This window comes from Clavelina lepadiformis, chromosome 1, assembly GCF_947623445.1.
Source record: "Clavelina lepadiformis chromosome 1, kaClaLepa1.1, whole genome shotgun sequence".
In the NCBI taxonomy this organism is placed as follows: domain Eukaryota; kingdom Metazoa; phylum Chordata; class Ascidiacea; order Aplousobranchia; family Clavelinidae; genus Clavelina; species Clavelina lepadiformis.
Genome location: NC_135240.1, coordinates 20,925,018 through 20,939,253, shown reverse-complemented (window position 1 = coordinate 20,939,253; position 14,236 = coordinate 20,925,018). Strand labels below are relative to the sequence as shown.

General features: G+C 38.0%; 1 protein-coding gene across 1 annotated transcript; it reads right to left on the bottom strand.

The window, feature by feature from the left end:
* Positions 1-591: 591 nt before the first annotated feature.
* Positions 592-14,105, bottom strand: LOC143459814 (protein WWC2-like). Its single transcript, XM_076957106.1, has 11 exons — positions 13,764-14,105; positions 12,883-12,951; positions 12,461-12,555; positions 5,739-5,795; positions 5,184-5,241; positions 4,679-4,859; positions 4,382-4,516; positions 4,076-4,273; positions 2,943-3,071; positions 2,544-2,776; positions 592-2,286 (listed from the first exon to the last, which is right to left on the bottom strand). Exons 1-11 carry the CDS (start codon positions 13,927-13,929, stop codon positions 1,628-1,630), a joined length of 1,980 nt encoding a protein of 659 aa, XP_076813221.1. The 5' UTR covers positions 13,930-14,105; the 3' UTR covers positions 592-1,627.
* Positions 14,106-14,236: the final 131 nt, after the last annotated feature.

Below are 14,236 nucleotides of genomic sequence, written 5' to 3'. Positions count from 1 at the left end.
CAGTTAAATAGGCCAGAACGGTGTTCCCCAACAAGTAGGTCTTAGAACAATTTTCATGCATACGTAATGTGGTTAAAGATGAGAGATAGTGCTTAGTGCAAATGGAGTTTTGCATTTTCTGATCCTAGTATTATCCAAATATAAATGAGTTATACCACTTTGATTTTTATGCGGCGCAATAAAAGCAAGTACGAAGCTGTTATAATTCTCAATTTTTCATTACACAATGACGGGACCACTAATGTGGAACATACCCTGCTATATCTAAAAAAATCGGACCTTTGAAGCTATTTTCAAGGTTTCCTGACCACCTAATTTGAACGTTATACCTTAACCTAACTTTCATTTACCTTTCAATCCAAATCGAATTGAATCTAATCTAAATTAAAGCTTTAGATAAATATACACTCATATAACCTTTCTCCAAAAACGTAAGCTTACCACCCACTGATGTTTAACAATGGACTACAGTACTAGACTGATAGTGATATAGTCACGCCTAGCCGTAAAAGAGGGCCGAGGCGTTTTCCCCAAAGCCTCTTAAGCTACAATCAAGAAAACGTTGTCAATCACTGGAGCAGATGAAAAAGATCGTGGAACATATTTTTGTTTATTCGAGAATTCGCAATTAGTACACAATGTACACTGACAGAGAAATCAAAACAAATTGCACTTCCAAGGTAGCTAATACATAGCTGGTACAGTGTAGTGTACCTTTGGTCTCAAAAAATAAAACGCAATGACACTATGTTCGTTCGAGTATATGTCGCAAAATGGTACCGGCGTGCAATAAAAAGACAGCGCCATATCAAATCAACTTTATAGGCAAAGGCTTGATAAGGAAACTGTGTCAAATCAAATTTATAGAACATGAATATGATCGGTGGTCACAGTGGAGTCAATCATCATACTTTCGTCACAATGTGCGATGCCACAAATGTAGTATTTAGTATAAATGTTGTGGCAATAATATTGCCAATTGTTGAGCATGAGTTTCCGATACGCTACAACAAATTATTTACTTTCGAAAACAAAACACACCCTTGTTGACAAACATCGCAAATCAAAAGGAGAAAATGCCAGTAAAAGTCATCGTGAAAAAATATATATCTTGTGTTCTAAAAAATAATTTGAAAGCTGTTGATATAACGTGCCCAAATTCTGATTTGATGAACGTATGAGATGCGGGAGGTAGTGTTGATTATAAGGAAAATATAGCATAATGCAACATGATTAAATTTGATAAGTCAAGAGTTTAGGAACACATTAGCCATAATTAACCATTGGTTCTTTCTGAGGGTTGGCTTTGTGCACATATGCTACATGCCTGGTTTTCACATATCGTCAATTATTAATAATTCAATGAAAAACATAGTGACTTGTACTTACAAAGAATTGACAGCCAATTGATTAAGTTGAAACTATTAGGCTGTAGATAACACAAATAAAACAACATACACCTAATACTTCAATTCAACATATGCTGGGTCGCCGAATTAAAACGAATGATGTAATGTTGGCACTTTAGTGTTTAGCGACCGAATACGATAATGCAACGTTTGTATAACATAAATAATCTGTTAGGAAAAGGAAATATTTCAGGGCAGTTTGTCAGGGACAACGGTAGTTACATCATAATAACCTGTGTTGTTTGTTGAGTACTCATTTTGTCGCACTGATGTTTGATGTTCTGATGGAAGTTGCGACTTATCAAACCGTTGCTAGTTTTAGACTGCTGAGAGGATCGCCTTACTAGTTCATCGTAGCCAGGTAATTTAGGCCTCGAGGAAGCTATGTCGTATCTGCCGCCCGAAGACGATCTCTCAAGCGGCGGTAAATCGTTCGAAGAGCCGTGCGAACAAGTCAGCTCCGTTTTGGAATCGCGCAGGCCAACTGCCGTGTACCTCGCGCTCGCTATTTGAGACGGGGTGGGAGTGGATTCGTCTATTACGCTCAGTGAGTTTATAGACGATCCTCTGCTCATCAAGGAACTTTTACTTGAGGTTAAAGATGCAGACCGACTAGCGCTGCTGCTCAGGCTATGAACACTCCCGTTTAAGGCGGTGGTTGTTGTCGTAGTACAGGTCACGGTCCCAGATGGCCTTCTGGTGTAGGCGTATATGTTCCTATCTGGCAAGATGTCGTCGTAGGGTGGAAGGTGGTTTTGGGATCCGACGTGTGTCATTTCACCGGAACACGGACCTGGAGAAGAGAATGCTGAGTCCGACGTCCCGGAGGATGAAGACGAAGATGCTAGTTTCGTTGTAACCGACGGTCGAATAGGTCCTTGAAAAAAAAACCACTCGTAATTGCCGTTTGTTATTTGATCCCTTGACGACAACTAGTCGGTCGTTATTATACCAAATTTTACCAATTTTATTTTACCAATTATTATACCAAAATTTTCCATTCTTTCTTGTAACGTGTGTCAGTAATATCTAACAGAATCATTTTTATGATAACGATTGATATCTAGTTCAAATAACACAAGTCATTACCCAGAGGAACAAATCTAAGTCAACAGACATGTCGCCACTAAGTACCTTTATCGGCTTGTTCGGCGTGTTTTCGAAGACTCCTGCGGACAACCTGCGCCTGTAGTTTAGTCATCGAGTTATTTCGACGCGAAAAAGACTGCGGTCGTTTTTGCTGCTGATTGTGGCAGGCCGAAGAACCCACGTCAAATCCGGTTGAGCGGCCGTTCGAAGCGATGGTCACCGCTGCTGCTGAGCCGTGACTTGAGGTAGAGGACAGTGACATACTGCTTGCCGACAAGCTGAAAAAACGTGCAAGTTAATATTCAAAGTATTTTGATAACTACATTGTGTGTTAATCACCGTGCGTAATTAGTGCGATGATATGCGGACGTGATAAATTCAGATGGAATGAATGAATAAGCAAAACAAATCTGTGGCTACACACAGCACGCCAGCGATGATCACCTGCGCAATCTGCTTTCTATCTTGGTGGCAAGTTCCATCGTGTCACGTAGCTGTCTGTTGACACTTTCGTGGCGTTCAACTCGCTTTAGTCGTTCACCAAGTTCACGGTTATTGAAGTCTTTTGCATTTCTGCAACACAAGAATACAAATTTGTAATTTAGAAAAGTGTCAAACTCGTTTAAAATTAAGGGAAATAACAATTGTTTCAACTACAAAAATAACTACGCTACAACTTATTTTTATGACTTAAAACATCAGCAGGAAGTATTAAAATAGTAATCGGAAATGATCTAGCGTTTCCCAAATAAAACGTTTTCCGTAAGAACGACGAGGCAAATTGTCGTATTCAGTCACTCAATTTCGTCCTGCGGTTTACCGATATTATCATCCTAAGAAAATATTTCTTCCCGGTAAGGCGTGCTAATGGAGAGATTCAGGGCGGAAGATTGTGACGTTTGTAAAGGTAAAGCAGGAAGTGTTTTCATTACAAAGTTTTATGTTCATGTCCGCTTGACACAGCGCTACATTCAGTTGACTGAACAAACATGTAGCGGGGGCGCCTATTTACGTCAGCGGAATTAACACGGAATTTTTCCGATGCCGCATCATTATTAGAACATGTTTTGGTCGCCGCTCTGCAAGGCCATTTGCGAACTCTACGTTTTCGAAAGGCAGTCCGTTTAGTTAGGCGTGTGCTATTTATAAGTGATATGTCGACTGCTGATAACATGTCTCTCAGGCTGAAGCTGCAGGTGTGGGCTGCAATTTGGCTTGACAAGCTTCGAGTAGTTTGCTTTAATTCAAAGACGTTTAATCTTGTTGCCCAAGCACAATAGCTTCCTTATAGCTTGCTATCGGAAGCTACATAGTTTCCCTATGCGCTACGCTTTTAACCACTAACTGTCTACACTCTACAACTAACTACGATAAAGAGTAAAAACCTAAATAGTAAATACCGTAGTTGAATAGTTGTAATAACTAATAATAAGTAATAACTGTGAGATAGATTAATAGTTTAATTATGGTTTTTTGTAAATAAATATGTTCAACCACGCACAAATTTAATGCAATATACTGTATGTAAATATGAAAACATATTTTTGGAATTAATGAAGAAGATGTCTTGTACTCACTTTAGCTCTTCTTTTAATTTCTTGCATCTATCAGCAGCTGTCTTCTTTTCCATCTCCGTCGATTTTGTACCAGCGCTGCGAGTGTACATTTCGTTGAGAAGTTCTTCCTTTTCTGAGATCAAAAGAAGCGTGTTGGGATTGCCTTCTGCCGTTCCCATTTCTTCCAGAGAGCGCAATTCCTCCGTCAGTCCAGCAATCCTAAAATAATCGACAAATAGATCGTTAAAATGATTGTTTTTTACGACAATAGAAAATCTGCCGACACTCATGAGATTAACAAAAACGTGAATGTGAAACAAAACTCACTTATTATTTGTTGTCTGAAGTTGCGACATCAACCTTTCCTTCTCCTCCCCTTCGGGAGATTTGACTGGAGAAGTTCCCTCGACGTGTTCCGATGATCCGTACATCTCGCTGCTGTCATCACTTCGAAACACATCCCTGTAACAGGAAGATGAAGAGGCCATGACTAACAGATTTGTGAATAAACAAACTACACGCGTTCGTTCAAAACGCACTTTCAGCCAGTGGCAAAATCCTCATAGCCTAGAGATGAAATATAAACAGAGTTAAACTCATTAAAAAATCGGGCAGTTCACGCACCAGTGGTTCTTCCATTGTTTATGCTTCGAACGAGCATTTGTCAAGTCAGTCTCCGCGTTAGAAAGTTCACGTCGAAGGCATGCCACTCGTCGGTTTATTTCGGACAACTCCGACCTCACAAGATCCGGGTCGAATTTGGTACAAATTGACCAGTTTGAACATGAAGTACCGGCGCTGTTTACTGTGGAATAATATACGAACTGATAACTAGTCGCAGGCTAATGGACCTAGATATGCATGTAGTTCGATGATCACTGGAATTAACTGTTGAACATGATTATGTGCGTAAGCAAATCAAACACCACTATAACGTAACATGTTATTAGCAACGTAATTCTAGACCTCTACGCCGGACCAATCGGCATTGAGGTAAAGATATGATTAATATATAATTATAGGTAGGCGTAATGAACGACGAGGAGCATATCACAGTGATCATAGTATCCTAATAATAACTGCTTACAAGTAAGACCTACACCAAACACTTAAGCAAATGCAAACTTACAGCTTTGCACGGACTTGGCACTCTCTTTGCGAATAACTTTGTGTTTCAGCTCTCTTATCTGCAAACAGTTAGCACCATAATAAGCATGTGATAATTCCTACACAAATACTATGACTTATATATACTGTACTGTACTTTTCAAACAATTTCTAAAATTAAAGCAAGTTGTGAAAAAAACGATAAAGTGAAAGATATTCAGTAGTATATGGCATTGTCTTAGCAAAAAAACATGAAAAATAAAACAAAATATTTGATAAATTCGTTGAGATTGGTCTTATGATGCAGCAACACTAAAAACCAGTACTAAAATGAATTTTGTATGATGGCGGAATCCAGGCGTTAAAAGAAAAGTTGTAAATATTTGGCAGATTACGGGCGCAGGTGGTCCTATTGGATATCAGCAGATACTTGTTAACCACAAGCTCTAGCGATCGGTTCAAGCAGTTGTGTTCTAACGTTAAAACCAGATGGCGGGAAGTAGCATAGTATTCACATGTTGCTTTGTCGCTTCATATGACCCGAAGTGATAGAGTTTTTCAAATCTGTCTCTTTTACCTGCTTTTTTGCCACCTCAATTTCTTCCGCTTTGAGATTGACAACTTCTTCCTTGACCTGAGAAATCAAAAAGAACGTGGGTCAGTGAAACATGGAACAAATGTAAATACGCCATTTAAGTAATTCATACGCTTTAAAGCAGTGTATGGGTTGACCTGCTCTATTGCAACATGGATAACCACCTGGTAGCCAATCGCTCAACAGTAAAGTCAACAAGCGCGCATGAGTAACTCGGAAATGGATGGTACAAAACCAACAGCAAAAAACCCAACAGAACAATAACAAGCTCAGCTTAATATGCGTAGAAGCTTGGCCATTTATAACAATTGTTGACGGTTCACTGATCTGTAGGGCAATATGCCATTCTGACGATGATGTATGACCAATTAAGTAAACGTAAATATCTCCTTGTTGCTTGGATACAAAGTACGGTATGCCATAAGCTTACTACATCCTTTGTTTACAACAAATATCAAAGCATGACACGCATTTCAATGCTTTCTGAGTATGCTTGTAGGAGTGCCAAAAACAAAAACGCCAGTGTTTTCAGCACTGCAATAGCCCGTATTGTCCCCCAGAAATAGAAATGTCTTATGAGAAACAAACAAATAGTTAGCATCTATGGAGTCATAAATTTAAGAAGTGAGCAAATGGGAAAATGTGGTGCTTAAAAAGCCGAGTGGGCGTCTAGCATTCTGAAGGGCACTTGGAGTTTCATGGATTGTTTTTTCTATGATCGGTATTCGTAGCTGTAGAGGTTACTAGCTACGCTTGCTAGCTGCTTATTACAGAGTTATTTCCAAACCAGTGCACTACCTTTAATAGTATCTCTATGCGCCCCAGTGATTTGCAACCTAACACAGACCACATGTGCAGATGAAATACAACGCTTTGAACGTGTTCGCTTGAGCAGTTACGCCTAAATCGATTCCAAGCAACGGGAGGCTTGTAAACTGGCTTTAATGAAGACGATAAATTCCGCTCTATCAACGGGGGGTGTTTCATGTCCTTTTACTGGGAATCTATCCGAAAATGTGTTCGATATAAAACACGCGTATTCAAGCGAGTCATGAAACTGATACTCCCCAGACAGTGACAACAATAAATTATGATGGATTAAGTCAAGCGACAAGATATTAGACAGCAGTACGCCCTGTTTTGTTAAACACCGACTTCTTGTTCGCATCAAACATTGTATACAATTAGCAGGTACGTTTGCGAGTGTGTAGTACAAACAACCTTCTAAATCACTGAGCTTTCTAAAATCAACCAATAGTGCCATCAATGACTTTCGACTATTTACTTTGAGTGGTTGAAAAATGCAACGATCGTTGAATAGCTCCTTAAAAAATTGTAAGTGCAAGAACCTGACTGTGGGCGAAACCAGTTTAGCAACATCAGCGTTGTACAGGTTATGTTAGTGTGACTAATGGCTACACCTCTAAAAAAGGTAACTATAGAAAAAGGTTACCGTTCAAAATGACAGCGACTAATTTTAAAAATGTGTTGCACCACTTTCCAAACATAAAATCGCACGTGATTTTCTTTCAGTTACTTCAATGCTTCGATTAAAGGAAGCAGAACAACGAAATACTAAAGATCTCTAAAAGCAGGCGTTCCTCGTTAGAGTGTCATTGAGCGGTTACGGTGGTTTTATATGAATAGCTGAATATCGAAAGAGCTGGTGTGAATTCAGGGATGAATAAGAGAATTTCTAAACAAACACTTTCATTGTGATTTAGAAACTCCCCAGCAGCATTTCTCAACCCTTGGGCTGCAAACCATCCATGGGATATGGATAGCTCTGTCCTTGCATACGCAACACTTCGATAAACAAACAAAAATAATACGTACTAAGTACATAATAATTAATGTGGAAATACTGTCCATAAATTACATTCAAATGTAAGCTACAAAGCATTGCTCAATTTCATTTTGGGCATTTCCATTCTTGCAGCAACTCGTACGTAAAAGGGCGTGTAAGTAACTGTACGCGCATCAAGAGGTCTTGTCTATTGTTGCTACTACAACAAAGCAAGACCCATTCCGACAGCAAAACGCAAACAATGAATTCGCTTCTCCTATTATTGTGGACATTGTGTAAAACAACCTACAGTTGTTAGAGTTCATTGAAAAAGTGAGCGAAAAGACCATGGAAAATTTTCATCGCTAAAAAATTAAGGCTTCTGACGTCATTTTTACAAATCGTGAAAAGTACAATAGTAAACTTTAAAAATACTTAATGACATCATACACGTGAAGCCACAAGTACGTTCTTATTAGGTTGTACATCTTGCAAGACATTGTAATGATATGCGTGAATCAGTATTTTCACCTTTGGATGTAAAAGGTTTGGCGAAACATTTGGCTGTATTGATGCGAACTTGTTTAACTGTTTTCTATCTAAACGACGTGGAAACAATGCGGTGAATAAAAACGTTAAATAAACCAGTACGAATACTGAGACTAAATCTGGATTTCGAACAAACAGTCTTTTCTACCAGCTGAAAAGTAAACTCGATTTTCAACAAAAGGAATTAAACAACACAAAAGGTAAAACAACGCCAACTATTTTCTTTATTTCCTTTATTGCTCACGAGCGTGCTTCCATTGTTCACCAAAGCCTCCTGAAATTTAATGGGGTTTGAAAGAGCATGGATAGATAAAACATTGCACCAAATGAAACAGCCGCGGTCGTTTCAGTTATATTCGGGGACCAATTGCTGTGTGACGAAATTATTGAAGATTGATATGTAAGCAAGCGGTTGTCATATTTATCAGCAAGTCAGTAAACAACGCCGGAAAATTCTATTAAGCTTATCTAGATTCCTTTCAACTTGAATTATGAATATTTTCACCTAACAAAGACGCATTGTCCGCCACGAACAAAGGACTATTACACTGAGGTCGACAATTTACAAGCAAAAAATTCAGACGGTGTGGCGCAATTACGTCATGTCATAACAACCAAGTCTAGGTGACGTAATGCTAAGTTTGGTAAGATAGTCATGCGGTTACCAAATAATGAATGACGGAATAAGTGAGGCCGGTGGAATATTCTATGGCCGGCTCTTTTGAGCATCTCCGCTGATATTTTACCCAGGTTTCCTGATAACTAGCCATCGGTTTCTTTTATGCGTCATACGGCGCGGCGGATGGCTATTAACCGCTGGCAATGATTTAAATGAAACTGAAGGTAACTGGATATTTTTCGCGTTCGCTTACCCAATTGATTAAATCAGTACGACGTTTGTTTAAATAAACAGCCGCCAATGGCTAGTGTAATCGGCACCTGTCCGTACGGCAGTAATTAAAGTCGGGAAAATAGACCTGTTACAATTGATGAGTTTGTGGAGAAAATTACACTGCGATTGTCTGCAGAGGGTTAAAAGAAACTGGAGTACAAACTTCAAAGCGCAACAAAGTTCTGCTGCATACTGTGAACAAAAACCCATCAAAACCAAAACGAAACCCGTTGTCGCCTACACATAAATCAAACGTTTGTATTTTATACTGATAAGTTGTAGCGTTAGTTTTATAATGACACCTACGCCAGAAAATGTATGTACGGTAATAATGTAAGGTATGACTGTCTGATATACAGTTACTTCGCCGATTAAGTTAACTAACTCTACAATTCGGACGGAAGCAAGCAAATAGGTATACTTCACCAGTTATCAAGTTTATAAATGGCTACAACAGGCAACTATGAAACCAAAAATCAGCTCTTTGATGATTGACACTTGCAAATGCCAGACATAACCTAGCAGATCATAAGGGTTAAAGGAATCATAAGAGAGGATGACAATATACACGAAAAATGTCGAGTACACTTTGAAGACTCCCTAAAGCCGACTACTGATTACATGATACACGTGTGAACATAACCCTTGGTGGGAAAGTTGAATGGATATTGAATAAATTCCTAACCTAACCCATTGGCCTCTTGATTGAGAGAGTTATGGCAAAAAGATAATACCAGCGCCGTTTGGGCATCTTTTCTCATAGATGGGGGCTGCCAGAATGCTCTAAGAAACAGTACACCGAAATTTCAAAGAAGACGATCATTTCGTTTGTTCTATTTAAAATGTATGGAATGTGACGTCGACTTAAAGCGACCTTGGCTGGATGGGTAAAACAAGAGGTTTGGCGAATGACATCTCTCCTTGTGTAACTACTTTTCAAACAACATATATGACATTCCAATGACGTGGTCTCATTCAAGAAATGAGTTTAATTCGCAAGAATGAAATCGCGCTCAACTAACAGCACAGTAACGTTAAAACTTGATTCGATGATAGCTGTAACCATAATTACCTTCGATTTCCTGAAATAGGCACCAGCCTTGTCACATTACGTCAGCGGTCCAGAATTAACTGCTAAAACCACTACACAATACACATAAAGCTTGTCAAAAATTGGGTGTGTTTTGTCGGTGTTTTTTTCGAAAAGGCAATCCGTTGAAAACCGATGGCGTGGGAGGCTGCCTTGTGTATAACAGGTTGCGTCCGCAATGTAGCGATTGCTGATTACTCTAGTTGCCAGTTGTCCTATTTTCACATTCTCAATGAATAATTTAAATGGGGTCGACCAATGATGATCGAGGATCACACCAAAAATTTAAACGTAGATTATAATTTTAAAGTCCAAAAATACTTCAACCAGTTAACCTATATATGAAAACTTAATTGCGATGCCGGCCTACTTGTTAGATCATTGTTATTAATATATGAATATAACTGTAAACGATGTAGGTGTTACAAATACGGTTATTTTCCAACTACGTTACGAAATTAAGTATATGGACGTAAAGTTAAATTAACCAACCAGCGGATGTGAATAATTTGATTCGTTCTCACAGACTATCATGAGCTCGCTGCTTAGCAAAACACATCATTAAGTTCAAAATAACCCCTTTCAGCATTCTCAGATTAAAAGGCTTATTGATTTTTTTCTTTACAAGAATTTCACACACGCGTTTAAAATAGTAAAGTGGCCATTAGCAACCATAATCCGTTCCCTTATTGATTAAAATGATCTTCCGAACTACAAGCGGTGGTTTTGATATGATGAAAATTACTATGTATACACTACTGTAACAACACTCTCTGACTGCACCTAGGTGCATATCTTACTCATTTTACAACGTGACCAAATTGTTTTCAAGTTGAAAGCAACTTGGGCGAATAAGTGGTATCAAACAAAAGCCGCAGACCTTTGATGTTTCAAAATATGCGGCAACTGCTATGAGCTGCACATTGCAGTATAAAAAGGTTCATAAAGTTAGTTTACCCTTACCACTCAAAATCCATGTGGCGATCATTGTTAAAACAAATCCGGATGGCCAATTGCAAGTGTGGTCAGTGCATTGCTCCCAGCTATATTTATGCTGTTACAACGGTTTAAGTGCGCCGTTTTGTAGACATCCAATGACCACTCAAGTTGGCAAGTTAAAGAAACAGAAATAGCGCGAACGTTTCCGTTTAACCTAAATGCGAGTCTATCAGGGCGCGCTCCTCCAAATTCCACTATCCTTTATCAACGAAGATTATCGTACGCCAGTGCTGGCATCAAGTTAAAATTGAAGTTTTTTCGACCAGTTGACTGACTGGAGGATACATGTTTGACATACAGAATACAACAGCACGGTACTGGTGTTGCAGCACGCGTCTTGACTATTGTTTCGTCGAAATAGTACTTAAGTGCGTTTGAGCAGCACGTTGACATTCTTGTTGCTCTCACAAAAGTGATTGATATTGAGGCTTTTGTCAAAATACCAGGCCAAAGCCACAAGAACTAGGCAAGTTACAATTAGACGCACAAAAACCCACGTAAAACCGCTTGAAACTTCTTGAGTAATGCAAAACATCTTCCATGCTGTTGGTAAATCAACCTAATCGCACTGCAATTTAGATTGTGTTATATGTATACAACAAATTGTTTGTTTTATGACATAAAGGTTTGCTTCAGATGGTGGATGTTGATATAAAGAATAATAAAACCTCACTTGGTTCTGACAACATTCCATTGCCTGGAGGCAAATAAAATATGGTCAGGACCACCAAAGTTAATAATTACCAAAATTACAGAAAGACGGATTGAGAACAAATACAATGCACAATTTGGGCTGTTGTACCAACTGCAATCTTAATCAAATACCATTGTAATCAAGGGAGCGCACGTTAGATAGGTACTAAGAATGTCAATTTATGGTATGTTGACACAACACATAGTTTTAACGTGATTTCAGGATCTGCTGACTCAAAAGAATGCGTTCGGGCTTAACCTTCAGTGCAAACAATAAACAGGTGTGTCTCTCTGCCTATACTACATCATGGCGCGATTTACACCGCCTAGGTTAAACGTTATAGCCCATACTTAATGATATGATTCCACTTCAACTTGAAGCTAACAATATTTTTATGAACATCGTTCTGCTGTAGATCTACACTCCTAGATTCTTTGGCTATTAATGTTTTGAAATATTTCATGAATTCATCAATTCATAAGCGAACATTCCAAGCCATAAATCATCATTGAATGATATCCTGATATATGGTAAGATTGTTTTTCATTTGAAGTACTTACTGTGGGGTTTGTTAATATCATCAAATGAAAACGAAATGAATAAGCAGTTGTCCTAATTATTTATAAATATATATATAACTCATTAATCAATTTGGCATTTTGTAGAAGCATTATTTTAATGTCAGCCGACATACTTGTACTTCATGAAGAGCAGCAGATAAGTAGTTTTCTAACATTGCCTGTTGTGTTGATCGCCACACAACCCTTGGGTCCTCTCTTTGATTGACCTCTGTGAAAATATTCAATAGAATAGCATCGAACAGGTGTGTCAGCAACAACTGAAGTGGATAGCAATGGACAAACTCAGCTAACTGTCATTGGTGAGTGGTGAGGTCAAAATTAAAATTTAAGGCAGTTTTCAAGCTGCCAATTAATTTTTTATTATTCATTTCAAAAGTAATGACAAGAGATAGGATGACTCACAAGAATGGCAAGTGGCAAGGAAGCCTTCAAATATGAAGCACCTACCAATACCGTAGCAATTGCCCAAAAGGGAGAAAATACATATATTTTACTGTATTTTTAACATTAACAGTGAAAAGCATAGATAACTTACGATTAATATGGTCAATGTAATAAACACCATATTCTTCATCTCTGTACTCCTCCCAGCCAATGGGAAGCTCTATAAACAAACAAGAATTAATGTTCAATTATTCACGAGCTACCTGTGTGAAAACTAAAATAATTTGAATAGTGCTAGTATCACGAGCAGTTGTGCAATTTATTTAAAAATGATGTACCTGGGGTCAGTTGTATCAACAGGCTACCAGTGCGAAAACATTATTAAAAGTCACAAAATAAACAGTGCTAAATTTTAAATCCCATTTACAAACAAGCACTTAGCGAAATATTTGTCACTCTAGAAATTTTATTTTAAAAACACAGTAGCAGCAAAAGAAATAAATTGCTACTTATTTTTACAGATAAAACAAGATTTTCTATTGCTTAACATTTCCAAAATGATTTAACTTGGTAAGTAAAATAGTTTTAAACTGCAAAGATAACCTTAGTTACGAAGATATTATTGGGTGTCTATGAAGTATATTTGCTCACAACAATAGCAACATGACCTAATTGTCAAAGCACAATCAAACAATGCCAAAGACTAGCTTCAGGCTAAGGAGTAAGTGGAATGTTTGCTAATTACTGTGACATCACAGTGAGCGGCAACCCTATAAATACGTTTGGCAAACAGAATTATGTCATCCACAAAACTTTAAAATAAACCCAAAAAGAAATCAAGAAGGAGAGAGCTATAGATGTGGTCTTCATTAGAATAGAAAAAATAAAACTTATATAGTATGCAGATGTAATTGGTACTAGATTTTAAAACAATACGCTAATCAGCATCCATCACACAAAATACAAGCATACAGCAAACACAAACACTAAGGTTATATACTGTATTCAGAATTACACAAGCATTAAGTTCACCTGTGCTTATGCAATCAGCAAAGCTGTGGGGTTTCGTCAGTCGATCACGTGGATCTAACCACGAAGTCCTTCTAGTATTATGATCAATGTAAAACACCCTTCCATCGTAATCCACAGCTTCTTCCCAACCAGAAGGCAAAGGCAACTCTCTGCAAGCCTCTTCCATGTTTAATTACAGTAATCCATACAAAAATTAGCCTGACAAGTTTGCAGTAAGATCCGCTGGAACTATGCAACACAAGGGCATATACAACTACCTTCTACGTGTCACTATAGCAGGTCTGCATTCAATAAACTAATGTAATTGAGTAGTACCTCAACCTAAAATATAAGTAAATTTGGTTATCATAATCTTCACAATGAACATAACAAGTAAAATGGGACTGATGGCTTCATTGATTCATCAATACTTTAATACAAAAATGATTAGAAATTTATAATATTAGCTATATTTATAAAATTTGGTAACTTTT

What these genes read in the sequence shown, in the direction of transcription:
- LOC143459814 (XM_076957106.1), bottom strand. Translation starts at nt 13,929, where the DNA reads ATGGAAGAGGCTTGCAGAGAGTTGCCTTTGCCTTCTGGTTGGGAAGAA. An exon ending in TGCTGATTGCATAAGCACAG is followed by an intron (nt 12,952 to 13,763) that starts GTGAACTTAATG and finishes GTTTGTTTATAG; the next exon opens with AGCTTCCCATTGGCTGGGAG. An exon ending in CGCCGAACAAGCCGATAAAG is followed by an intron (nt 2,287 to 2,543) that starts GTACTTAGTGGC and finishes TTTTTTTTCAAG; the next exon opens with GACCTATTCGACCGTCGGTT.